Source organism: Arachis ipaensis, chromosome B8 (assembly GCF_059453495.1).
Source record: "Arachis ipaensis isolate K30076 ecotype BB chromosome B8, ASM5945349v1, whole genome shotgun sequence".
Taxonomy (NCBI): Eukaryota; Viridiplantae; Streptophyta; class Magnoliopsida; order Fabales; family Fabaceae; genus Arachis; species Arachis ipaensis.
The window spans coordinates 38,738,399-38,764,361 of NC_142443.1; the positions used below are offsets into that span (position 1 = coordinate 38,738,399).

General features: G+C 40.2%; 1 protein-coding gene and 1 non-coding gene across 2 annotated transcripts; one reads left to right on the plus strand and one right to left on the minus strand.

Annotated features, from left to right (window-relative positions):
- Positions 1 to 1,419: 1,419 nt before the first annotated feature.
- Positions 1,420 to 1,523, minus strand: LOC148547748 (small nucleolar RNA R71). The gene has a single exon (XR_015897879.1). It is a non-coding gene; the product is annotated as a small nucleolar RNA R71 (small nucleolar RNA).
- A 17,158-nt stretch (positions 1,524 to 18,681) lies between these two features.
- LOC107610922 (uncharacterized) lies at positions 18,682 to 19,035 on the plus strand. The gene has a single exon (XM_016312901.1). It carries the CDS (start codon positions 18,682 to 18,684, stop codon positions 19,033 to 19,035), a length of 354 nt encoding a protein of 117 aa, XP_016168387.1.
- Positions 19,036 to 25,963: the final 6,928 nt, after the last annotated feature.

The window sequence follows — 25,963 nt, forward strand, 5'->3', positions numbered from 1 at the left end:
ACCAAGGGATTGGGAATTTGTTTGTTTTTAGAGAGAATTGGTGAGCCAAGGGATTGGGATCCAATCATATAAGATTGCCAAGCAAAATTCAATGAACGCATTGGTTGAGGAAGAGATAAACATGTTTTGATTCGGAGATCTCAATATCTCCTAACACCCAATGAATTCCCCATTTCTGATTTCCACTTTCTTTTTACATTCTGCAACTCAATTCATGCAATCACCCCCACTCCCTTTTAATTTTCAGCAATTTAGCTTCTGCTCTTTAATTCATGCAATTTAAGATTCTGCCATTTAAATTCCTTGTCATTTCAATTTCTTGTCATTTACGTTTCCCGCCAATTTTACATTCCGCAATTCTCATCTAAATCTTGATTCCGCTCAACTAGAACATACTTCTAATCCGAATTGCTCACTCAACCAATCCTTGTGGGATTCGACCTCACTCTATTGTGAGTTTTTACTTGACGATAACCGGTGCACTTGCCGGAAGGAATTTTGCCGATCGTGCAATTTCCTAAATCGTAGCATAACAAGTTTATGCACATCAAGTTTATGGCGCCGTTGCCGGGGATTGGTTTTCGATTGACAATTCTCCAATTGGAAGTTAACTAGATTGAGCATTTTTTTTTGTTTTGATTAATTCAGTACAAGTTACTTGTTGAATTTTAATTTCTGCACTCTGTTACATGCTTTCTTTCTTTATGCCTTTAAATTCAAGCAACTAACTCACTGACTCACTAACTGTTTGAATTAATTCCTCAATTGCTCTAACCATACTCTTCCATTAACCAAGAGTATTTCACTTGTTTGTTGCCTGTGCTGTGTTCTTGTATGACAGGTAGGAGAGGAGAGACATCAACTCCTCCATATACCGAACCAGAGAGGACCCTTCATAGACTTAGAAGGGAAGCAAGAGGGAAGAGAGTACTGGGAGAAGAAGAATCTGAAGGAGAATATGAGGACGATTTTGAGGAAGCTCTAGATCTCAACATGGATAGAGAAGTTCACAACCATGAGAGAGCTGATGGAAACAATGCCATTCCTGAGAGGAGGGTTCTTAGTTCATACATAAACCCAACCTCTGGGAATTGTGGTAGCAGCATTCAGAAACCACCCATTCAGGCCAACAATTTTGAACTCAAACCACAGCTAATATCACTTGTGGAGAATCATTGTTCATTTGGTGGGAGTGCTAATGAAGATCCCAACCAACATCTCACAAAATTCCTGAGAATTTGTGACACTGTGAAGTCCAATGGAGTCCAGGAAGATGCCTATAAACTGCTTTTGTTCCCATTTTCACTTAGGGACAAGGCAGCTAAGTGGCTGGAATCATTCCCAAGGGGGAGTCTAACAACATGGGATGAGGTGGAAAGCAAGTTTCTGGCACGTTTCTACCCCCCACAAAAGGTCAATAGGCTTCGATCTGAGGTTCAAACTTTTAGACAACAAGATGGTGAAACTCTCTACGAGGCATGGGAGAGATTCAAGGATTTGACAAGGAAATGCCCACCAGACATGTTCCATGATTGGGTGCAATTGCATATTTTCTATGATGGACTCTCTTATGAATCAAGGAAGGCTGTAGACCATTCATCAGGAGGTTCATTGAACAGGAAAAAGACTGTGGAAGAAGCCATTGAAGTGATTGAGACAGTGGCTGAGAATGAGTACTACTATGCATCAGAGAGGCACAACACTAAGGGAGTCATGGAGCTGAACCATGTTGATACAATTCTAGCCCAAAACAAGGTGTTTGCCAAGCAACTAGCAGAGCTTACCAGGCAATTAGAAACAAAGCAAGTGGCTGCAATACACACACAAGATCAAGAGGAAGTAAGCATTGAAGGAGGTGATTGGGAAGAGGCCAACTATTTGGGAAACCAACAAAGGCAATCATATGATCCACATTCCAACACTTACAACCCAGGATGGAAAAATCACCCAAACTTTGGGTGGGGGAACCAACAAACCCAACCACAAAACCACAAACCTTACAACCACAACCAACATAACAATTCCACATACCAAAATTCCAACCAAAGATCATACCAAGCCACACAAAACACTTACTCCCAACCATCATATCATGGCCAAAATAATCAACCTACCCAACCTAATCCGAACCAACAATTTCAAGATCAACTAAACCGGATAGAAGGAATGATGGCAACCATGAGTCAAGACATAACCGAATTGAAAAGCTTCAGGGATGATGTGAGAGCTACCTTAAGAGACCATGGTGAAAAACTCAAGAGGATGGAGTCTCAAGTAGGAGAGCTATCTCAACAGGCCCCCAAATCAACTGCAGTGTTCCCTAGTGACACAGAAAAGAATCCTAAAGGGGAACAAAAGAGAGTGAGATGGGAAGAATGCAAGGCCATCACCATATTGAAGGAAGTTTCAGAAGAAGAAGGAATCAGGCCCTCAGAGCAGGAGCCAGAAATCTTGAAGGAAGGTGTGGAAGAAGTTAAGCAGGAAGGTGAAACTGAGCAAGCCAAGGAACTGCAAAAAGGCACGATGGAAACATACCAACCAAAAGCACCATTTCCTCAGAGGTTAGGAGGAGGTGAAAAAGGGAAAACCTATTCAAGGTTTTTAGAGACATTTAAGTCTCTCCATATCAATATTCCCTTTCTTGAGATTCTCCATCAAATGCCTACACACATCAAGTATTTAAAGGAATTGTTGAGCAAGAAAAGAGTTTTGAAGGGAGGACAAACGGTAACAATGAACAAAGAATGCAGTGCCCTCATCAAGAAGGATACAGTCTCTAAGAAAACAGACCCAGGAAGTTTTCATATTCCTTGCATCATAGGAGAAACAAAAATTGACAGAGGATTCTGTGATCTAGGAGCTAGCATAAATGTGATGCCTCTAACTCTTATGAAGAGGCTACAACTGAATGAGGTGAGATCCACTGATGTAATCATACAACTGGCTGACAAAACTCAGAAGCAAGCTGAAGGAGTGGTTGAGAATGTGCTGGTGAAAGTGGGAGATTATTACTTCCCCACAGACTTTGTCATTTTGGACATGGAGGAAAGCTACCTACACCCTATCATTCTGGGAAGACCATTTCTAGCCACTACTAGAGCGCTCATAGATGTAGAACAAGGAGAGCTAATTCTGAGAATACATGATGAACAGCTCATTTTCAAAGTTTTCAAACCTGCATTTGAGCCTGAACCAGAACCTGAAAAGCCTAAGGATGATAGTAGCCATCTGTGTTTGGAGGAAAGTAATCCAGCAGCTGAAACTCTAAAACAGTCCTTGGAAGGCAAACAAGAGTTGCAAGAGTTAAAGCCACAAGAATCAATGGAAACAGATCAGAAGGATCTTCCTAGCATAAGGGTCAATGAAGAAATCCTCAAGAGAAAGGGAAGAATGATAGGGAAATTACCAAGAGGGTGGAGAAACAAGAAAATTCCCACTGAAGGTTTTTCCCCGGGAGATAAAGTAATATCAAGTCATTATCTGCCAATCCCACCTGGCCTCAAAACCATTCCTTCCCAGCTCCCTCAAGTGTTCACAATCAGGAAAGTTCTTTCTATGGAACATTTAGAGGTCATGAAGGAATCAAGTGGGGACGTTTGCATAGTGAGAGGAGAAGACGTCAAGCACTACAATCCACCCTAACAAGGGACAACCGTCAAGCTAGTGACGTTAAAGAAGCGCTTCATGGGAGGCAACCCATGTTTTTAATATCCTTACTCTTTTTTTGTTTTGTTTTGCATCTAATAAAGCATGGTTTCTTATGCATGAACTTGAATCCTCAGGACAACTGCTGAAAGAGTGCACTAAACATTGCATATAAAATACAATTTGTCTCTAAGTTTGGTGTGCCTGAGGGCACCCCAAACTCTATTCAAAATGCATTCAATTTTTCATGCAAAGAGCACAACCAAACATTAAGTTTGGTGTTCCTCTTTGAACACGGTTCATGAAAAGCAAGAAGTTCCTCTGGATTTCGAAATTCATGACAAGTAGACCATTCGCATGTTTTAATACTTTGATTTCAATTACTTAGGTTAGTAAATTTGTTTAGCATCAAAGAGCCAAAGTAACTATGATTTATTAGAATTATGCACATTCATTAAGGACAACCAATATGGATTTCATGTCATCAGGAGACTTTACCAAACACTAAGTTTGGTGTCCAATAATAAATGTGCATACATACAAAAGTCACGGCTATAAGCTCATGAAGTTAATCATTGATTTACATGTGCAAGTACTATTCATCATTCACATGGACCGAAAAATGATAGCACACTTGTTTGCTTGTGCAGGTACAAAAGAAAAGACAAAAATGGAGGAAAAAGACAAAAGGAGGTACGGTGCTTGGTCAAAAAGAAAGTTCACAAGTCTTTGAAGCTAACACATGGGAAAAGGAAGTTCTGCAAGAAAAGATTGCTACATGTACAACCTAATGCACCCAGAATACTTCCAAGAAAATGAAAAGCAATTCGTCCTTCTCCCTAAATCATATATTTACCATCAAGCCACCCTTCACAAGCCACCCTAGCCGTCCATTTTTCACTTACGGCATTATAAAGAACCACTTGGGGAACGAGTTCAACACCACCAAATCTCCTTCATGCACATTTCCTTCATCATAGCATAAACTATCTCTTGCCGAAAACAACCTCCCCACACTTCCAACAACACTTCTTGCTTCACCTTGTCAACCTTAGCTTGTCACTTACCCCAAAATTAAAGAACAAATGGCAGCTTCATCTAGCCACAAAAGAAGAAAAGACAAACAACCAATGGAGGAGAACAGGGAATTCGATGCAAGGAGATACAAATCAGTTTTCCATGAGATTCAAGCCGAATGGATGAGACCTAAAAGGGTACTAGCTGAAGTTCCCTTTGACCTTGAAAAGGATGAGTTCCCAGGTGTTTGGGAGAAGATCAAAAAGAGGAAGTGGGAGCTCCTGACTAAGCCAATCACTAAAATCAACATCAACTTGGTGAAGGAGTTCTATGCAAATGCAGTGAGGGAAGACTCAACCAAGAAACCCACATACAAAAGCTATGTGAGAGGGGTGGAAGTTGACTTCAGTCCCAAAGCAATCATGAAAACTCTTGGCCTGAAAAACATACACTTCAGCCAAGCAAGTTATGAAGAAAGGATGATAGGAGAACCTGACTATACAACTATTGCTGAAGACCTTTGTGCCATCAGAGCTGAATGGGTGAGAAAAACAAGAGGGGCTCCAAGAGTCTTGAGAAGGGGAGACCTAACACCGGAAGCTAAAGGGTGGTATGCAATAGTTAGGAGATCCATCCTACCCACTGCAAACTCTTCAGAAATAGTCCCTAAAAGAGCCATCTTGCTTCATTGCATTATGGTGGGAGGGGAGATCAAAGTTCATAAACTCATTGCTGAACAGATACAAGAGTTTAGTGAGAAAAGTGACCCTGAATCTTGGCTCCACTTCCCTAGCACCATCATTAGATTATGCATCGATGCCCAAGTACCACTTGAAGATGAAAGTCCTAATTGGCTATATCCTGGATTGGCCATAACTGCGTACAGAATGACTCTTGGCCCAACTCCTCCAAGACATACAAGAAGAAGAAATGAAGAAGGGCAACAAGCGGAAGCCGAGCAAGAAGCAGAACAAGAAGGACAGGAAGGAGAAGACAGAGAAGAAGAGCAAGAAGAGCAAGCAATTCCAGAAAGAAGACAACGAATTCCCAGAGACCCCATGGATATGAGCAGAATGCAGGAAATCATGGAAGGAATGTCTCAACAATACATGAGGTCTCAGGAGAGACAAGAGGACTTTCACCTAAAAATGATGGATATGCAAAGGAACTTTGAATCAAGATTCTTAGATCTGCAAAGGGAACAGAATTTACACTTACAGGAATCCTTCAGCCACATATGCCAACACCAAGATGCCAATGTCATGGCAATCAAGGAAGCCACCACTTTACAGAATGCAAGATACTCAATCCAAGCTGATTACAACATCAGTTCGCAAATCAAGCTTAACTACATAGGAGAACATCTACACAAGATGGACCCAGCATTCCCAGCTTTTGATGAGTATTTCAAAGGGAGAAAAGAAGGAGAAATAAACAAGGCAATGATCCTTGAAAAAGGAGTGGAAGAAACGATGAAAAAGGCTGGATTCTGGAAAAAGCTCATAAGAAAAGACAAAGGAAGCACAAGTGGTCAAAAAGAGGCAGGAAGCAAGAAGAAGCAGGATCCCAAGAATTAAGAAGAACCAAGCAATAAATAAGAGGTGGTCTCGTTCCTTAATAATCAAATGATAATTGGTGAATTGTCTTTATGAGCTTTCTTTCATTATGAGTCATTTAAGTTTTAATGTGAAGTCTCTAGTATGTTTGTCTGTCTATTGCTTTGAATAAAGTGAATGCCTAGATGTTTGGATATAACTTCACCTTCTTAAACAAATGCTTGCTATGCTTGTTCTGTTTCCGAAAATAAAAGAAAAGTTTGAACAAAAGTAACTTGGCTCAATTAGTGACAAATCAAGTAGAATTAAGTGGTGGTATGCATGCTTGATTGTTTAGTCAGATCACTGGAAATAGAGTGTAGAATTATCATTTTTATGTAGAAATTGAAAACTGTCTATGGATCTTGATGAATAAATGTCTTTGGCCATGAAAAAGAAAGAAAAGGAAGAAGAAAAAGCCACTGAAAAAGGGCAACCAAAAAGAAAAAAATTGAGAAAATAAGCTAGGCACCAATGGTTTGAACTTCTGAGACAAATGCCTGTGGTGTTCATGTATTAAGGATATGCTTGGATAAATAGGTTCTGAGGAGTGTTTCAACACTTGGTAACTTGGGTTAACTAACCCGGGATTATCAACCAAAAGTCCATTATCAAGAGCAACCTAAATACAAAACATTTAGTCACACAAAGAGGTGCTGGGCACCAATGTCTCAAGAAGAAATGTGAACTAAAATGCCTGAAGTGGATATGTGTAGTGCACTGATAAGAAAAAGAAAATGCCAAAGGCTTGTGCAACACATGACACTAAGCAAACAAGGAGCAAAGAAGCTCTAAGAAAAAGAAAAGAAAAACAAAGAAGAAAAGTGCCAAGGACATAAGAATAACAAGAGGCCATAGCAGTGTTTGATGGATGCAAGGAAAAAGTGATAATCTTACCTGATAAGAATGAAAAAGTGATGCTGCAACTTTCTGCATAAAACCCTTCTGATGAACTTCAAATGCTTGCTAATATAGCCAATGTAATTGCTTTCTGTTTCATACTTTCTTCTCAAATAACTCAGGACTTGCTTAGGGACAAGCAAGTATTAAGTTTGGTGTTGTGATGCCAAGGCATCTTAGGCTAGTTTCACTAGCATTTTTCTGTTAGTTTTAGTTGTTTTATGCATTTTCTTGAGCTTAAAGTAACCACGAATGGTTAAAAGAAGAACAAAGCAATGAACCATCCGAACAATATGATTTTGATGCAAATTCCATGAGTTTTAGTTATATTACTTGAATGCTATGAATGGAAGATGTCTCATGAAATTTTGCAAGACTTTGATGCAATTGTTTGGATGATTTCAGGGAAGAAGAGGCTAGGCAAGGAAGCAACAAAGTCAATAAAGGAAGCTTGAATATCACATGTGGAGTTTAAGTTCCAGTTTAAGCCTAAACTGGAGCTTAAACGCCAGAATGAAAGTCTCACCAAAGAAGCATTTCCACGTTTAACCTCCAGTTTAACCTTAAACTGGAGGTTAAACGCCAGAATGAGGATGCCAATCAGGAAGCATGTCCACGTTTAACCTCCAGTTTAACCTTAAACTGGAGGTTAAACGCCAGAAATGGGAAGTGCACCAGGGAGCCATTTCCACGTTTAAGCTCCAGTTTGACCTTAAACTGGAGCTTAAACGTGTTCGACCAAGTTTCTCCTCCAGGGTTGCTTTCTCCATTTCCACGTTTAAGCTCCAGTTTAACCTTAAACTGGAGCTTAAACGTGTTCGACACCTCCAGGGCTACCTTTCTCAGCTTCCACGTTTAAGCTCCAGTTTAACCTTAAACTGGAGCTTAAACGTGTTCGACACCTCCAGGGCTACCTTTCTCAGCTTCCACGTTTAAGCTCCAGTTTAACCTTAAACTGGAGCTTAAACGTGTTCGACCTCCAGGGCTACCTTTCTCAGCTTCCACGTTTAAGCTCCAATTTAACCTTAAACTGGAGCTTAAACGTGTTCGACCTCCAAGGCTACCTTTTCTACCTCCACGTTTAAGCTTCAGTTTAACCTTAAACTGAAGCTTAAACGTGTTCGACTAAGTTACCCTCCAGGGCTGCCTTCTTCCATTTCCACGTTTAAGCTTCAGTTTAACCTTAAACTGAAGCTTAAACGTGCTACCACAAAAGGCATCACTGGAAGTGTCTGGCGTTTAAGCTGCAGTTTAAGCTTAAACTGCAACTTAAACGCCACTCTTGGAAAAGGTTTCTGGGCCAAAAATATTGTGGTTTAAGTTAGTATTTGAGCACAAACATTAACTTAAACTTATTCTGGTATGAAACCCAATTGAACATCATGGTTTATGGGATTGGGCCTGAAGGATTGATGAGTCTGAAATTTCAATTTATTAAGTCATGTGTCATTATTTGATTATCACTAAGTTGGCTCAATGAATGTTACAGAATTTGGATCAACAGCCTCATCAAGATTATGGATCATAAACCCAAGGCAAAAGGAAAGCAGGGAGAGGCCTCAAAGCCCAAGAAACACAACAGAAGCTCAATATAGAAAGTGTATAAATAGGATAGAATTTAAGTTAGGAAGGACTTTTACCTTTTCATTTAGCTAGTTTTCATATCTTTGTAATTGAATTCAGAGCTATGACTCACTAAACCCCCTTTCATTGGGTTAGGGAGCTCTATTGTAATTCAATGAATCAATAATAGTTTATCTTCTTCTTCAATCTTTTCTCTTGAATTTTGTTAGAAAGCTTCTCAATCTAATTCCATTGGGTAGTTGTCTTGGGAAAGAAACTACCCATAATTGGAATCCTTCGGAACCTTGGGAAAGGAATGGAGGATTCATGCTAGAGAAGCTTTCTCACAGTGAATTGGATTGGGGTTTGGATGGATATTGTGACATGTAATCCTACCAAATTGTGGTTCATGAAACTGTGTGGTATAATCAGTGATCGAGCATCATCTCTTCTTATGAACATTTAAACCAAGGGATTGGGAATTTGTTTGTTTTTAGAGAGAATTGGTGAGCCAAGGGATTGGGATCCAATCATATAAGATTGCCAAGCAAAATTCAATGAACGCATTGGTTGAGGAAGAGATAAACATGTTTTGATTCGGAGATCTCAATATCTCCTAACACCCAATGAATTCCCCATTTCTGATTTCCACTTTCTTTTTACATTCTGCAACTCAATTCATGCAATCACCCCCACTCCCTTTTAATTTTCAGCAATTTAGCTTCTGCTCTTTAATTCATGCAATTTAAGATTCCGCCATTTAAATTCCTTGTCATTTCAATTTCTTGTCATTTACGTTTCCCGCCAATTTTACATTCCGCAATTCTCATCTAAATCTTGATTCCGCTCAACTAGAACATACTTTTAATCCGAATTGCTCACTCAACCAATCCTTGTGGGATTCGACCTCACTCTATTGTGAGTTTTTACTTGACGATAACCGGTGCACTTGCCGGAAGGAATTTTGCCGATCGTGCAATTTCCTAAATCGTAGCATAACAAGTTTATGCACATCAACTAAAAAGAGAAAGTTTTGAAATTAAAGTTGATTACTTGACAAACAAGAAATTAGAAGATATGATTCTAAAATTAAAACTTTTGATCCTTTCTTAATAGGCAAGTAACAACTTGAAAATTTTGAATTAAATCACTAATTATAACAAGGATTTTTGAAAATAAAAAAATGGAAAGAAATTGATTTTGAAGAGATATGATTGAAAAGATATGATTTGAAAAAGATTTGATTTTGAAAAATTATGAAGATTTGAAAAAAAATTTGAATTAAAAACAAAATCTTCCCTCTAGTGTCATCCTGGTGTTAATCGCCCAGAATGGCATCCATTCTGGCGTTTAACGCCCAAAATCCTACCTTTTTGGGCGTTAAACGCCCAGCCAGGTACCCTGACTGGCGTTTAAACGCCAGTTTTCCTTCTTCACTGGGCGTTTTGAACGCCCAGCTTTTCTGTTTGATTCCTCTGCTGAATGTTCTGAATCTTCAATTCTCTGTATTATTGACTTGAAAAGACATAGTTTTGAAAATATTTTTGAATTTTTGATGATGAGAAACAATAAAAATGCAACTAAGATCAAATAAACAATGCATGCAGGACACCAAACTTAAAAATTTTCATATAAGAGACACTAACAAATTGAGAATGCATATGAGAAACAACAAAACACACAAAACAAGAGAATTTAAAGATCAGAGCAATGAAATCATCAAGAACAACTTGAAGATCAATGAAGAACATATTGCATATTTTTGAAAAATGCAAGAAGAATGCAATTGACACCAAACTTAAAAATTGATACTAGACTCAAACAAGAAACATAAAATATTTTTTGTTTTTTTTTTATTTTATAAATTTTTTTGTGATTTTCGAAACTTATATAGAAAAGAAAATAAGGAGAATCAAAACTTTTAATAAGAATTCCAGGAATCATGCAATGTTAGTCTAAAGCTTCAGTCTAAAAAGATTAGATATGGTTGGCCAAGCTTCAGCAGGACATTACATTCAGCAGCTAAATTGATGAGAATCAATCAGCTTTTGTGATGATAAGAACATCACCTTGAAACTCTAGAATTCATTCTTAAAAATTCTGAAAAATAAAAAGAAAAGTACCTAATCTAAGCAACAAGATGAACCGTCAGTTGTCCAAACTCGAACAATCCCCGGCAATGGCGCCAAAAACTTGGTATGCGAAATTGTGATCATCAACAATGGCGCCAAAGGACTTGGAGCTCTCAAACGTGAATCAAACTTTGTCACAATTCCGCACAACTAACCAGCAAGTGCACTGGGTCGTCCAAGTAATACCTTACGTGAGTAAGGGTCGATCCCACGGAGACTGTCGGCTTGAAGCAAGCTATGGTCACCTTGTAAATCTCAGTCAGGCGAATTCAGATGGTAATAGAAAATTGATAATTAAAAGATAAATAAAACATAAAATAAGGATAGAGATACTTATGTAATTCTTTGGTTGGAATTTCATATAAGCGTATGAAGATGCTTTGTTCCTCCTGAACATCTGCTTTCCTATTTCCTTCTTCCAATCATTCATACTCCTTTCCATGGCAAGCTTTATGTTGGGCATCACCGTTGTCAATGGCTACTTCCCATCCTCTCAGTGAAAACATTCCAAATGCGCTGTCACCGCACGGCTAATCATCTGTCGGTTCTCGATCATGCTGGAATAGGATCCATTGATCCTTTTGCGTCTGTCACACGCCCAACAATCGTGAGTTTGAAGCTCGTCACAGTTATCCCTTTCTAGATCCTACTCAGAATACCACAGACAAGGTTTAGACGTTCCGGATCTCAAGAATGGCCGCCAATAATTCTAGCCTATACCACGAAGGTTCCAATCTTATATTAGAAACCCAAGAGATACGCATTCAAGTCATTGCTAGTAGAACAGAGGTGGTTGTCAGACACATGTTCATAGGTGAGAATGATGATGGGTGTCATGGATCATCACATTCATCAAGTTGAAGAACGAATGAATATCTTGGAGAAGAAATAGACTTGAGTTGAATAGAAAAACAATAGTATTTGGTATTAATTCATGAAGAACAGCAGAGCTCCACACCTTAATCTATGGTGTGTAGAAACTCCACCGTTGAGAATACATAAGAACAAAAGGTCTAGGCATGGCCAAATGGCCAGCCTCCCAAACGTGATCAAAGGATCAAAAGATAATCCAAAGATGAAAATACAATAGTAAAAGGTCCTATTTATAGAGAACTAGTAGCATAGGGTTTACAGAAATCAGTAATTAATGCAGAAATCTTCTTCCGGGCCCACCTGGTATGTGCTTGGGCTGAGCATTGAAGCTTTCATGTGTAGAGACTTTTCTTGGAGTTAAACGCCAGCTTTTGTGCCAGTTTGGGCGTTTAACTCCAGCTTTTGTGCCAGTTTTGGAGTTAAACGCCAGAATTCTTGAGCTGTCTTGGAATGCCTGTTTGGGCCATCAAATCTTGGGAAAAGTATGGACTATTATATATTTCTGGAAAGCCCAGGATGTCTACTTTCCAACTCAATTAAGAGCGCACCAATTGGGCTTTCGTAGCTCCAGAAAATCCTCTTCGACTGCAGAGAGGTCAGAATCCAATAGCATCTGCAGTCTTTTTTCAGCCTCTGAATCAGATTTTTGCTCAGGTCCCTCAATTTCAGCCAAAAAATATCTGAAATCACAGAAAAACACACAAACTCATAGTAAAGTCCAGAAGAGTGATTTTTATTTAAAAACTAATAAAAATATAATAAAAACTAATAAAAATATACTAAAAACGTACTAAAAACAATGCTTAAAAGCGTATAAATTATCCGCTCATCAAGTTGCTATACAAGCAACTAAAAGAGTGTCAACAGTCGGCAACACTACAAAAAGGAAGTTTAAAAGCCCACAGGCTGGGCTATCTACACAAAACATTTACATAATCAGGGAAGATCCGAAGGCTTCTCGGCAGCACGAGGTGAAAGAGGGCGAGTCTGAATGGGCACAGCATCCACAGTCTCATCATCCCGATTTAAGATTTGACAGTCAGGTTCTGACACGGGATGACCGGCCTCAGCTGAAGGAGCTGAAGAAGTCAGCACCACAGAGGCTTTGGCAGCAAGCACAGAGGGAGGTTCAACATCATCGTCATCAGGGTCGTCAGGGACAATCTTGCCATCCTTTACAACATTGTCCAGGCTGAAGAGAGTAAGGTCGACCTCGGGAGCAAGAAATCGAACTTGCTCCTTCAGGTTCTCTTAAGCAGCATTTACGCTGCCTACAAGGTAACCCTGGAGCTCAGCATAATCAACCCGGGCGGACTCCAACTCCTCCCTGAGACGCATCACTTCCCTGTAGGCCGTAACATAACTATCCTTATGCCTCAATGTTGTATCTTCAGCCAACCTCACCGAAGCCGCCAAGGCAACAGAACTAGCCTTTTCGGTCTCCAACTCCTTCTCCAGCTTGGTCACTTTCACTTGGAGCTCCTCCTTCAAACCCTTCATACGGTTGAACTCTTGCTTAGCCTCCTCCATAAAAGCTTTGGTAGCATGAAGAGGGAGGTGTTAGGCAGTTCGGTACAAGGCAGCTCCCATATGCGCCATCTTGACGCTACTCCGAGTAATAAAATCCAAGTGGCGAAGGAGAGAGACATCGTCGGTAGGAATGGTACCGTAAGGACCAATCTGCTGATCGACAAACTCAACCGCGTCAAAGTCAGGGGCATCAAGGTTGAAAGGCTCAGTTGTTTTTTGTTTTTTGTTTGGAGGAGCACCAGAAGTAGCGACATAAACTTAAGAAGGATCAACCAAACGAACCCGGGGAGTAGGGATTACCTTCCTCACCCCCGGTGAGCTCGGTACGGCTTCGACTAAACCTGAGATGATCCCTCACCGACTGCCTTAGCCGAGACGTTTTGAGCTGTAATAGCCTTCCTTGCCCTCTTAAAGGCCTTCATGGATTTATTATTCTTAATCATCTCTGCAAACAAAACACAACAGTGGGAAACCAAGTTATGAATCAGAAAAGAGCTTACAAGAGATACAATCGAAAAAACAATCAAAACAAAAAAATTGACCACTACCCAGCTCAGCTCGGAGGAGAGAGGGGTTGGCTAAAAATTTCTTGGTGTCGAGATGGGGAGGCTGCCCCCAGTTTTCTTCCAGCACAATCACAAAAGCTTGCTCAGCCTCATCTAACATCTCCCACGTATATTTAGATACCATTACATTCTTTTGCCATTCCAAAGGAAAGGCAGGCTCATCATTTTCATCCAGAAAAAAGGGCCGAGCTCCTTCAACAGCTCGGACCCTAAAAAAGTAATTCTTGAAGTCATGGAAAGATTCATCAAACATGGAGAAAACCTTTTTTCCCTAGGAAGCTCGGAAAGAAACCCAAGCGGCTTTCTTCTTAACCACCCCAGGCTTTGTCAAAACAAAGAGATAAAAGAAGAGGGATTGTGAAGCAGGGATACCGAACTCATGACACAACAACTGAAAGATTTTTATAAAACCCCAAGAATTGGGGTGAAGTTGGGATAGAGCTACATTACAGGACCAAAATAGGTTGGTCTCAAAAGAGGAAAAAGGAAGAGTGATATTCATTTGACTAAAAAAGAAGTCGTAGGCATAGAAAAAGGGGCGCTCTCCAGTAATTCGGGTAGAAAAGCAGATCCTCTCCTCAGAGTTTAGAGATACAAGCTCATAGTTCTTTTCATCACCACCATTACCACAAATCCTATGAAATTGCCTAAGTTGCTGACAAAACTCAGAGTCAACCAACGAAACACATAGAAGAACCATGGAATCCACCCAATCAGCCATGCCCTCAGGGACTTAGGAAGACGTCTCAACAATATTTTTGTGAGAAGACATGAGGCCAACTAATCCTACAACAAGAAAAGAAGATCGGATTACTAAAAAATATCTCGGACAAAAGACAAAACAACTCAGCCAACATAATTCAGCGTAGTATAAACAATAAAAAAAACCCCAGGATCCACACCAAAGATCTAGGGGCATCCTTTGGAGGCAGGCACAGAACAAGGACTTAGGAAAACCCACAAGCTCATACCTTGATAGCGACCCCTTTCGACTAAAACGACACTTTGAATAAAAGGCCATGAGCCACGGGTAAAACCATCAGAATAAACTACCCTCCAGACCCACAGTCCCAGTTCAGTCAACAAACGAAGCAACCAAATAAATATTTCAAGAAGAAGTCATCAAAGACACAGCCTTTTTCAAGAATAATAAAAAATAGAAGTTATCTTTTGCAAAATTTGTCAAAGGAGCAACCTTTCGAGAAAGCAAGTGGGTTCGTGCATATCACAGAAGAAGAAAAATAAAATGACAATAAGCAAGAAGATGCACGAAGATTCAAACTTTCTAAAGTCAAAAAAGGCACAATGCAAGCGACGAGGAAAGTAAGAAAGAACCAACCTGGAAAATGGGAGAAAACCCTAAAGAAAGGCTGAGAGCAGAAGCAACAGAAAGTAGAGCCACCTCTCGAACAGAAAGCCTCACAGAAGTAGAAAATGGAAGATGAAATCTAGAGTCGCCCTTTTCACAATAAGGAAAGCACTAATAAACTCCAAGATACGACACAGGGAAGAAATACGAAACCCACAAATTTCAGAAAACAGAAAGAGAGAAAGAAAGGGGAAGTAACGGAGAAGAGAAACCGTTTTTTGGAGTGTGAAATTCAAAAATAAAGAGGCTGAGAGAAACGGGGTAATTAAAAACCAACTAATGAGGATATTAAACTCCTTGCGTATTCCCAAGGCTAAAGAGCGCTAATGTCAAAGCGCGCGCTCTTAAGAAGCAAAAGAAAACGTTCCATATTCAAAAAGATAACGCTACAAAGATGAAATCGACAAGATGCTCGAGTTCGGCTTCACCAGAGAAGGATCGAAGTCTTAAGAACTAGGACTCGACCTCAAAAAGAAAGACCGAGCTCGAGCAGGGGCACTGTTCATACCCTGGCTCAAGCTATTCGACCCAGGATGTTCAGTAACAAGGCGACCGACCCCTTTAGGTCAGACTATCCGACCTCTTCTCAAAGAGCTTGGCCAAATCGACAGGAAAGCCCAAAGAAGGGCCCAAAATCAAGGAACATGACCCAAATCCTAAGGCAGTCCAAGCCTATAGAGAGAAGGGCGGTTCCCTTGAAGATAAGCTGACCTTGCCCAAAGATAAGATAAGATAAAGATAACTAACTTATCTTATCTAAAAAGGTCACTCCACACTACTATAAATACACTGGAGCACCCAGGTATAACTCATACTCTGATTTTACTAAAAACCTGTTTAATACCCATGCTAACTTAAGCATCGGAGTCTCTTGCAGGTACCCCCCACCCTCCGGTGACCAAGGATCAACAGTGCAGCCAGTCCAACAAGTTGGACACGACAGCTCCAGCCGCCACCCACCAGCCGAACACGTCATCTCCGACCAGTACAGAAGATCTCGTCCGAGATCGACCTACAGTTTCAGGTAACCCTCGGAACAAGCATCTATATTAGGGGTGTATATAAAATTCAGTGAAGACAAATTTGCCTTGATTGACTCTAAATAATGATCAGGTCTATTTTTAAAATTTTTACTCGATCTTAGATCTGGTGAAATCATGGATATTACTTTCGGGCCACTCTAAAATTGGATCTAGATCAGGTGAAATCTGGATCTTGATAAACTTTATGTAAAAAATTATAATACATTTATTTATAAAGAAGAAAAAACATACTTGTTAATTATTACCGAAAAGTTGAATTCATATTTGAATTTAAATTTGTCTATAAATTCTAATTTCATATTTTTTTTTATCTATTTCTCAATTCAACAAATGTGATTAAAAATAAAATAATAAATTTATAATTAATATAATATAATAATAGAATTAATTTAATATATATATTAGTCTTTTTAAAGTGTACTAGATAAAACTGGGTTCGTCTTGATCCAGACCCAACTTCAAATAATAATGGAACCGATTTTTAAAATTCATATCAATTCTATACCTAGTAAAATCACATCAAAATAGCTCCAAAATATTTGAATTCGACCTGAATCTTTGAGCCGATCCGAAATATGTACGCCTCTAATTTCATAGTTGAGTACAATATACACGATGGGTCATTTTGAAGGATAGTATCTCTTTGAGTCTAATGTTTAAAAAAAGAAATCACATTTTTAACAGTTTAGCCTAAATGTTAGTTAAATTATTTAAATAACACACAATATATATATATATATATATATATATATATATATATATATATATAGTGGGAATCAAAGAGGGAGTCATGGAGAAGGAGAGATTAGTAGCCTACGATACTAGGCCAACTCTTAGTTGGCAAGAAAATACTTAAAAAGCTAAGTCTTAAGTCTTAACTATCTAAAGAATTAATAATTCATATTACATGAGTAATAAAATAAAAAGTAAAAACTCATTATAGTTTGATTTCATTTCCATAAAATTAATTCTAAGAATTCTAATTCTAACTCTATATGTTACTCAAAATCAAAATATGGAAATTAGCATTGAGAGTTCCAACTTCAAAGGAAACCAAACAAAATAAAAAAAATTGTTAAATGACCAATATTTTTAGTAAAAAAATAAAAAAATAATTAATTAATGTTATTTATATAAAAAAATATTAATTACTTAATATTTTTTTCTATAACCTTTTAACTTTTTTACTAGGGCTAATTGACTGAAGACTCAAGAGAGTCTATTGTAAGCGGTCAACTCAACAACTTCATCCAAAATTAAAATCTATCTACCGAAGCATTCTCTGCTAAATAAGTTGTGTTACGGACTCACACAGTCCAGCCCGATTATCTGGCGGGTCGGGAACACCGCTCCGACCCAAACCCAAACCATCCTCCATGATAGGAAATTCGACGGGTCGGTCCCCCGCGCTCGGCCCGAAGTACGCGCAACTTGCCACTACACGGCTCAAGTCACCGCGCCCAGCAAACCGGTCGGGTCGGTATCCTCGGGGCAGCACCCGAAGCCCCGACCCGAAGTCCGAAACGACCTACTCCTCCCACATGGACTAGGACAGCTCACGGAAGCTTCTTAGCCAGTGGGCTAGGTCATTTATGGGCCCACCCAGCACAGTATATAAGAGGAGAGGTCAGCTCTCCCCCCAAGGTACGCACTATCTTACCTAATTTGGCCATCACATCGTACAGACACTGACTTGATCGTCAGAGTGTCCTTGCAGGTGGCCGTCTCCCTTTGTCCACATCACCTCTGGCGTCGCCAGCCTTCAACCCACATTTCGATTCCCGCTCCAAGTCACGCCGAGGCCTCACCCTCTCGTTCTCTCTTCGATACCCGACTCGACTAGGCCCCGATAATCCCAAGTACCAAACATTGACGTCGTCTGTGGGGAACCTGGAGCAGACATGGAGCAATTTCCCACGTTGGAGGAACTTTGCGAAGGAGGAGGGGCTCGCCTGAGTAGGGCGAGTTTGACGGCCCGTGCCGCCGAACAGCCACGATCCTCCATTCAGCCAAACCAACCAATCTACACCAAGACCCCTGAAAGGCATCCCTTCGGAGGGACGGGAGCCGACAGCGCCAAGATCATGCAGGAAGTTAGACACAGAGTACAAAACCTTGAAAGGGAGCTGATCCCACGGAGACGCTAGCCGGTCCCGCACCCGCTCCTCTCCCCGAAGATACGAGAACAGAGAAAAGAGCTTGACAAAGCGCGAAGATGAAGCACATACGCAGGCGACCTCACGACCTACCCAAGGTAGGTCTGAAAGCCACGGGGAATCCCAAAAGGGAAAAGCCAAAACACGGCTGGAACCCGTCATCATGGGGGCCACCCCCTTCCACCCGTCGATCCTCAAGGTCCGGCTTCCAAGAAATTTCGACAAGCCAACGGACATGAGGTATGATGGGACTAAGGACCCCCAAGAGCACCTCACAGCATTTTAAGCAAGAATGAATTTGGAAGGGGTAGGCGACGCGGTTAGATGCCGAGCATTTCCCGTAACGCTGGCCGGCCCAACAATACGATGGTTTAACGCGCTCCCGCAAGGATCCATCACGGCCTTTGCGGACATTTCCCAAAGCTTCCTGGCCCGGTTCACGACACGCATAGCCAAGGCGAAACATCCAATGAACTTGCTGGGGGTTACCCAAAAACCCGGGGAGCCGACCAGGAAGTTCCTGGATAGGTTCAACGACGAATGCTTAGAAATCGAAGGCCTCACGGACTTGGTTGCCAGCCTCTGCCTAATAAACGGCCTACTAAACGAGGACTTTAGAAAACAACTCACCACCAAGCCTGTCTAGACCATGCGGGAAATTCAAAGCGTGGCTAAGGAATACATCAATGATGAGGAGGTGAGTTAGGTTGTAGCAGCCAACAAATGGCAGCTCTTGAACCCCTCAGTTCGCCAGACCCCCCAAGTCGACAGGTATAAAGAAACTCCCAGGGACGGAACCTTGGCCAAGCAAACCCCACGAGTAGGGAGATTCACGAACTACATGCCACTCACGGTGCCCATAGTAGAAGACTACCAGCAAATTGTGGATAAGGGAATCCTATCCAAGACTAGACCATTGAAAGAGAGAACAGGAGGCAACAAAAGCCTTTACTGTGACTATCATAAGGGGTTCGGTCACAAGACCCAGGATTGCTTCGATCTCAAAGATGCTTTAGAACAGGCCATCTGAGAAGGAAAGTTGAGCGAGTTCTCCTAACTCATCAGAGAACCAAGGAGATGAGAACGTGAACGCTCCGAAGAAGATCATAACCGGGCTGTCAAGCCAAGACAAGAGCCTATAGGGAATGCCGACAACCCCCAACTTTCGTGGTCAACGTCGTGGTCAGACGTGACAACCCCTCCAAATCTAAGTCAGCAGCAAAAAAGGATATTCGGGTCCTATCCATCTCAACATGAGGTACCGTCGCCCCAAGCAGAGGACCTCCCCTGATATCCTTTGGCCCAGAAGATCAATGGTTCCACGATCTTCCCGAAAATCCCCCCATGGTGATCACAGCGATGATCGGCGCAGGATTAGTTAGACGAATTCTCGTTGATACAGGAGCCGACTCCAACATCCTGTTCAGGAATGTATTTGACGCCATGGGACTCAAGGAGTCGGACCTCAAGAATCACCAACACGGGGTCATGGGGCTAGGAGATAACTACATAAAGCTCGACGGGACGATCTTTCTCTCAATTTGTCTAGGAGCCAGTGACACCAGGAGGTCGGTTATGGCGGACTTCGTAGTCCTCAAAGACTCCACAGCCTACAACATCATTCTGGGGAGAAAGGCCATCAACGAGTTCTCAGCCGTAATATGTACCAAATTTCTAACAATGAAATTCGTAACGGACAAGGGAACCGTTGGCACTATTAGGGGAGACTTAAAAGCGGCGGTCGCCTGTGACAATGCCAGTCTCTCCCTAAGGAGAGAGTCCAAGAAGGCAGTCGGCGTATTCTTAGCAGACCTGGATGTAAGGATGGAGGACAAGCCGAGGCCAGAACCAAAGGGGGACATGAAAAAGTTCCAGATCGGAGAATCAACAGAACAGTTTACCTTCGCAAATAGAAACCTGCCTCACAAATTCAAAGGACCCCTCATGGAGGTTGTAAGGGCAAACAGCGACCTTTTCGCATGGACACCGTCAGACATGCCGGGCTTGGATCCCGAAGTCATGTCCCGCCGGCTAGCCGTCAAACTAGACGCCAAACCAGTAGCCCAACAATGAAGAAAGATGTCTCAAGAAAGGGCTAATGAGGTCGCCAAACAAACAGCTGGGCTACTGACATTAGGATTTTTGCCAGTAAAGAATTTTATAAAAACATTCGCGTTGTAGATATAGTCTCTAAACCGACGGAAATCCCTTTGTACAAACGTTTTGGTTGTCACAAGTAACAAATCCCTTTGAAATTGATAACCGAGTATTCAAACCTCGGGTCGTCTTCTCAAGGAATTGCAGGGAGGTGTTCTTATTATTGGTTATGAGTCTTGTAAATTGGGGGTTTTGAAAGTAAGGAAGCAGTATGTTGAATGATAAGAAAAATAAATAATAATAATAATAAAATAAACTCTTGGCGAGGTATTAGAAATTGGAAGTCCAAACTTAGTTATCCTTATCAATAATAATGAAAGTTGAATCTTAATTCCACTTAGTCAACCTTTACTAAAGTAAAGGAAAGTCAAGGGATTAATTAGTTTGATCTTCGAATCCTATTTATTTCCTAAGAAAAGATTGGGATTATTGAAGTTCAATTCAATTGGCAAGATAACAATTATCAATTATGCTGTTGAATTGGATAACTCCTGAGTTACTGATTTCTTAACCAAAACCAAGAATGTAAAAAGCTAAATATAAATCACAAATCTGAAAATACCTCAATTGCATTAATAAAGAAAATCATAACACGAAAGCCATAAGCCAATTATTCAAAAGATAAATATCAATTAAAGTACTAAGGTGAATAAAAATGGAAACAAAATTAAACAGAAAAGAACATTAAACCTGGGATCGAGAGTCACTCCTAAAACTAAGAGAAGTCCTAAATCCTAATCCTAAGAGAGAGAGAGAGAGGAGAGAACCTCTCTCTCTAAAACTACGTCTAAAACATAAAAAGTGAATTATGAGAGCCTCCTTATGAATGGATGCATTCCCCCACTTTATAGCTTCTAATCTGTGTTTTCTGGGCCGTAAACTGGGTCAGAAACAGCCCAGAATTCGCTGGTCCTGAATTCAACCACGCTGGATTTCCGTCACTGCGATGCGGCCGCATAGATCACGCGGTTGCGTCACCTAGCGTCAGAGAAACTATAGCATATTATTATATATCAAATCAAAGCCCCAGACGTTAGCTTCCCAATGCAACTGGAACCGCGTCATTTGGACCTCTGTAGCTAAAGTTATAGCCGTTTGAGTGCGAAGAGGTCAGGCTGGACAGCTTAGCAATTTCTCCAACTTCTTGTATTCCTTCCACTTTTGCATGCTTCCTTTCCATCCTCCAAGCCATTCCTGCCCTATAATCTCTGAAAACACTTAACACACATATCAAGGCATCTAATGGTAATAAGAGAGGATTAATAATAAGCAAATATAAGATCAAAGAAGCATGTTTTCAATCAAAACACATAGTTAGGAAGAAAATATAAAACCATGCAAATAGTATGAATAAGTGGGTAAAGAGTTAATAAAAACCACTCAATTGAGTACAAGATAAACCATAAAATAGTGGTTTATCAACCTCCCCACACTTAAACACTAGCATGTCCTCATGCTAAGCTCAAGAGAAGCTATAAAGATGAAGAGGAATGGTATGAAATGCAACCTATGAATGCAACTAAATGCTAAATGCTTTTACTTACTTGGTTAAGAGTAAATAAGTTCTCCAAGACAAATACAAATTAATTTCTACTAATTCAAATCATACAATAAAAAGCAAGTGAACTTGTAAGAAGACAGCTCATGAAAGCAGGGAACATAGAATTTAAGCGTTGAACCCTCACTGGAAGTGTATATCACTCTAATCTCTCAATTGTATAGGGTAATTCACTCTAGTCTTCTCTAATCATGCTTTCTAAAACTTTGTTCTTTATCTAACCAATCAACAAAATTTAGTATACCAATGCAAACATCATGAGGTCTTTTCAAGGTTGTAATGGGGCTAAGGTAAGGGTAAAGATATATATATATAAGGCTAAGTGAGCTAACAAATTGAATCCTTGACTAGTCTAAGATCTCACCTAACATATACATACTTTATACAATTTTAAAATACTGTACCTAACTACCCAAATTTTTCCCACTTGTATTACATGCTCATGTATCAAACTTATTTTTGAATTTTATCCCATGTGCATTGATTCTTTTTATTTTGCATTTGGGGTAATATATTTTTTTTTTCATTTTTTCTTTTCTTCTTCTTCGCTCTTTTTTTTTATTTTTTTTATTTTTGTATCCCCTTATTTAATTACTTAATATATTTTTCTTTAATGCACATGGTAATTTAATTATTTTGGTTTCACATGAGCATGCTTCCCAAATTTTCAAATAACTTATTCAATTTAATTCCCTACTTTTTCATATCATCCCATGTTCCCATAAAATTCCCCACACTTAAATTTTACACAATATCTATCTTAAGCTAACCAAGGATTCAACTTGGGATTCTTATTTTGTTTTTCTGCTTAAGGCTAGTAATGTGGTTATAAAACAGAAGGGATTTAAAAGCTCAAGGGGGCTAACAAGGGTGATGTAAAAGGTAGGCTAATTTTGGGATAAGTGAGCTAAAATCAAACAATGGCCTCAATCATATGCAAGCATGTAAATACACTAAATATTGGACATATAGAATGGAACAAAGTAAAGATTACAATCATAGAGAAGGGAACACACAGGAATAAAATATTTATGGTTAAATAATGTAACCATATAAATAAGCTCGAATCTCACAGGTTGTGTGTTCTTTAGCTCAAAAACCATGTTCCAAATACAACTTCCAAACAAGTTTAACACAAAAAATTTTTTCAATTTAAATTAGTGAAATATTATAAAAATTTCTTGAAAAAGAAAATATTACTTCAACCAAGTAGTAACTAAATGCATAAAATCAAATAAACATGCAATTAAATATGCAAATGTAACAATTAACAAAGAAAATAAAATATTGGTGTTTGAGACAGGAAAGTACTAACCCATGGAGATCGGTATCGACCTCCCCACACTTAAAGATTGCACTGTCCTCGATGCATACTGAGATGTGCAGGTGGACGGGTTGTTTCAACTGTTGCTTTTCTCTAAGGATTGTGCAGATGGACTTGTCTGTCTCCCCATGTAAACGTCTTCCGGTTCTCTTCCTGGTGGCCATCCTAAAAGAAAAAGGGAAGAAAGGTAACCCAATAATAGAGATAAGAAAATAAATGAAGTATGGTTGGGTTAATACCGAATGAAAAAGGTCTCATTTACATGGAAGCTTCAACATGTACGTGAGAAAAAAATAGAAGCCATGGCATACCAATGGTGCAAAATTTGCAACAATGGGGAAGAGTGTGGGTAATGAAAATATCAATATAAGTACATGTCAATGCAAGAGGAGTACAAGTATCATAAAAATTAGCATTGATTTAAATAATGTTATCCAATCAGAATAAAACAAGTCATAAGCACCAAGATAATACCAGAAAAGATATAACAGTTGAATAAGAACATTTGAACACCAATAATTTTAGAAAAATAAAAATATGCACAAAATTAAAATACAATGAATGAAAGTATGTAAATAAATAAAATAAAATAAAAGATAAGAAGAATGAGAAGGGAAAGAAATAAAGTAAGAAAGAAAGAAGAAAGAAGAAAAGATAGAAGAAATTAGGATTGGGAAAGAAAAATAAGATAATTGGCACTAATCTGGATAGGTTGTGCGACGCTGGCGACGCGGACGCGTGGGTCATGCGATCGCGTGGCCTGATTTGTGCGATTGGCGCGAGTGCAGCCTCGCATTCGCACAACTCTCTGTTTGAGATGTATTTTTGCAAAAAATCTGGGTGACGCGGTCGCGTGGTTGACGCGATCGCGTGGATGGCCTATTTCCAATATGACGCGGACGTGTGGGTGACGTGTTCGCGTGGGAGGGCTTGGGCTTCCAACACGAGTCCAGCCCCATTCCAGCTTAACCTTTAGCCATCCACCCTTGTGACGTCGATTTACATGGCACGCGGCCGCGTGGGTGACGCGGTCGCGTGGGAGGCCAAAGTTCCCATGTGACGCGGACGCGTCGGCGACGCAGTCGCGTGGGTCGATTTGTGCCACTGGCACGCCTCCAGCCACACTCCAGCGTGACTCTCTGTTCGTTTTTATTTTCTCCCCTCTCCTTGCGACGCGGATGCGTCGCTGATGCGGTTGCGTCGCGTGGCATTTTTTTTTAATCTGAAAAGAAAATGCAGAATGCAGTGTTAATATGAATGTGATGCAAAACTCCAGGTTCAATAAAATTAAATAAAACTCAAAAACAAATAAAACTAAATAAAAATGAAAAAGGAACTATCATACCACGGTGGGTTGTCTCCCACCTAGCACTTTTAGTTATTGTCCTTAAGTTGGACATTTGGGGAATCCTTTGTTATGGTGGCTTGTGCTTGAACTCATCCAGGAATCTCCACCAATGTTTATGATTCCAATGTCCTCCGGGATCCCAAACTAGGCGCAGAAAGCCTTCAAGTAAGTTAAAGCATGTGACAAGGCCCCAAGAGTGCTGATTTCTAGATTGGATTCCGGGGTCCCAAATCTTGCTTTTGCACCCGTCTTCTTGTTGATCATCATGATTCCATCCGGGTGGTAGGCAATCTGAATTCTCTCTAAAGCGGCTAAACAACTTCCTAGACCCATTCAGTGGAGCTTTACACCAACCTTTACATTTAAACTTTAAGCTTTCAACCATAATGAACCTTGCAGGACAATTCTTACCACTGACCATTTTCCTCTTACTCTTAATGCCACAAAGAGCTCTAAGTTGACCATCCGTCTCCAGTAGCCCATATTCAAGTGGGATTAGAAAGCTAAGGGATATGAATTTTACCCACTTGAATGTTGTGAAGGATGATGGCAACTTAGGGGGAGGGGTCTCCAATAACTTTGGCAAGGTGATTTCAAGCTCCACTCCCTTGTGCTCTTTGACTACTTCCACCTCTTTGCAAGCTTCTTCAATTTCAACCTCTTCCTCTTGGTAGCTTTCTTCCAATTCAATTTCTTCTTCATTGCTCACCAAGGGCATGGGAGGTTGTACTTCTTCTTCTTTAATCTCCATCTCTTGATCAACCTCTACAAAGTCTTCAACCATGATCTGCCTTGGAGGTTGTACGCTCTCTTCAACATCAACATCAAACACCATGGAAGGAGGCTCTGTGACTGGACTTTCCAATGGAGGTACAGCATCTCTTAAGTCTGCAACCACTTCTTCCTTTTTAATAATTGTTGCTTTGTCCAGTTGTTTAAGGATGAAATCGTACTCATCCTCGATGATTTCCTTTCCATGACAACTCCTTTCAACTACTCCTTTATCTTCAAGGGTCTCTCCTACCTTTACCCGTAAGGCCTCCTCTAGCTCCTTATGAAGTATGGATTCGCGAAGATGATTCCTTTTTTCTGTTCCATATCAATATCATAATTGGGATCATCTTGCTCTTGGATTGATAGATGTGGGTGCTCTTCTATGGAGGGTGGTGATGGGATGAAAAGATCAT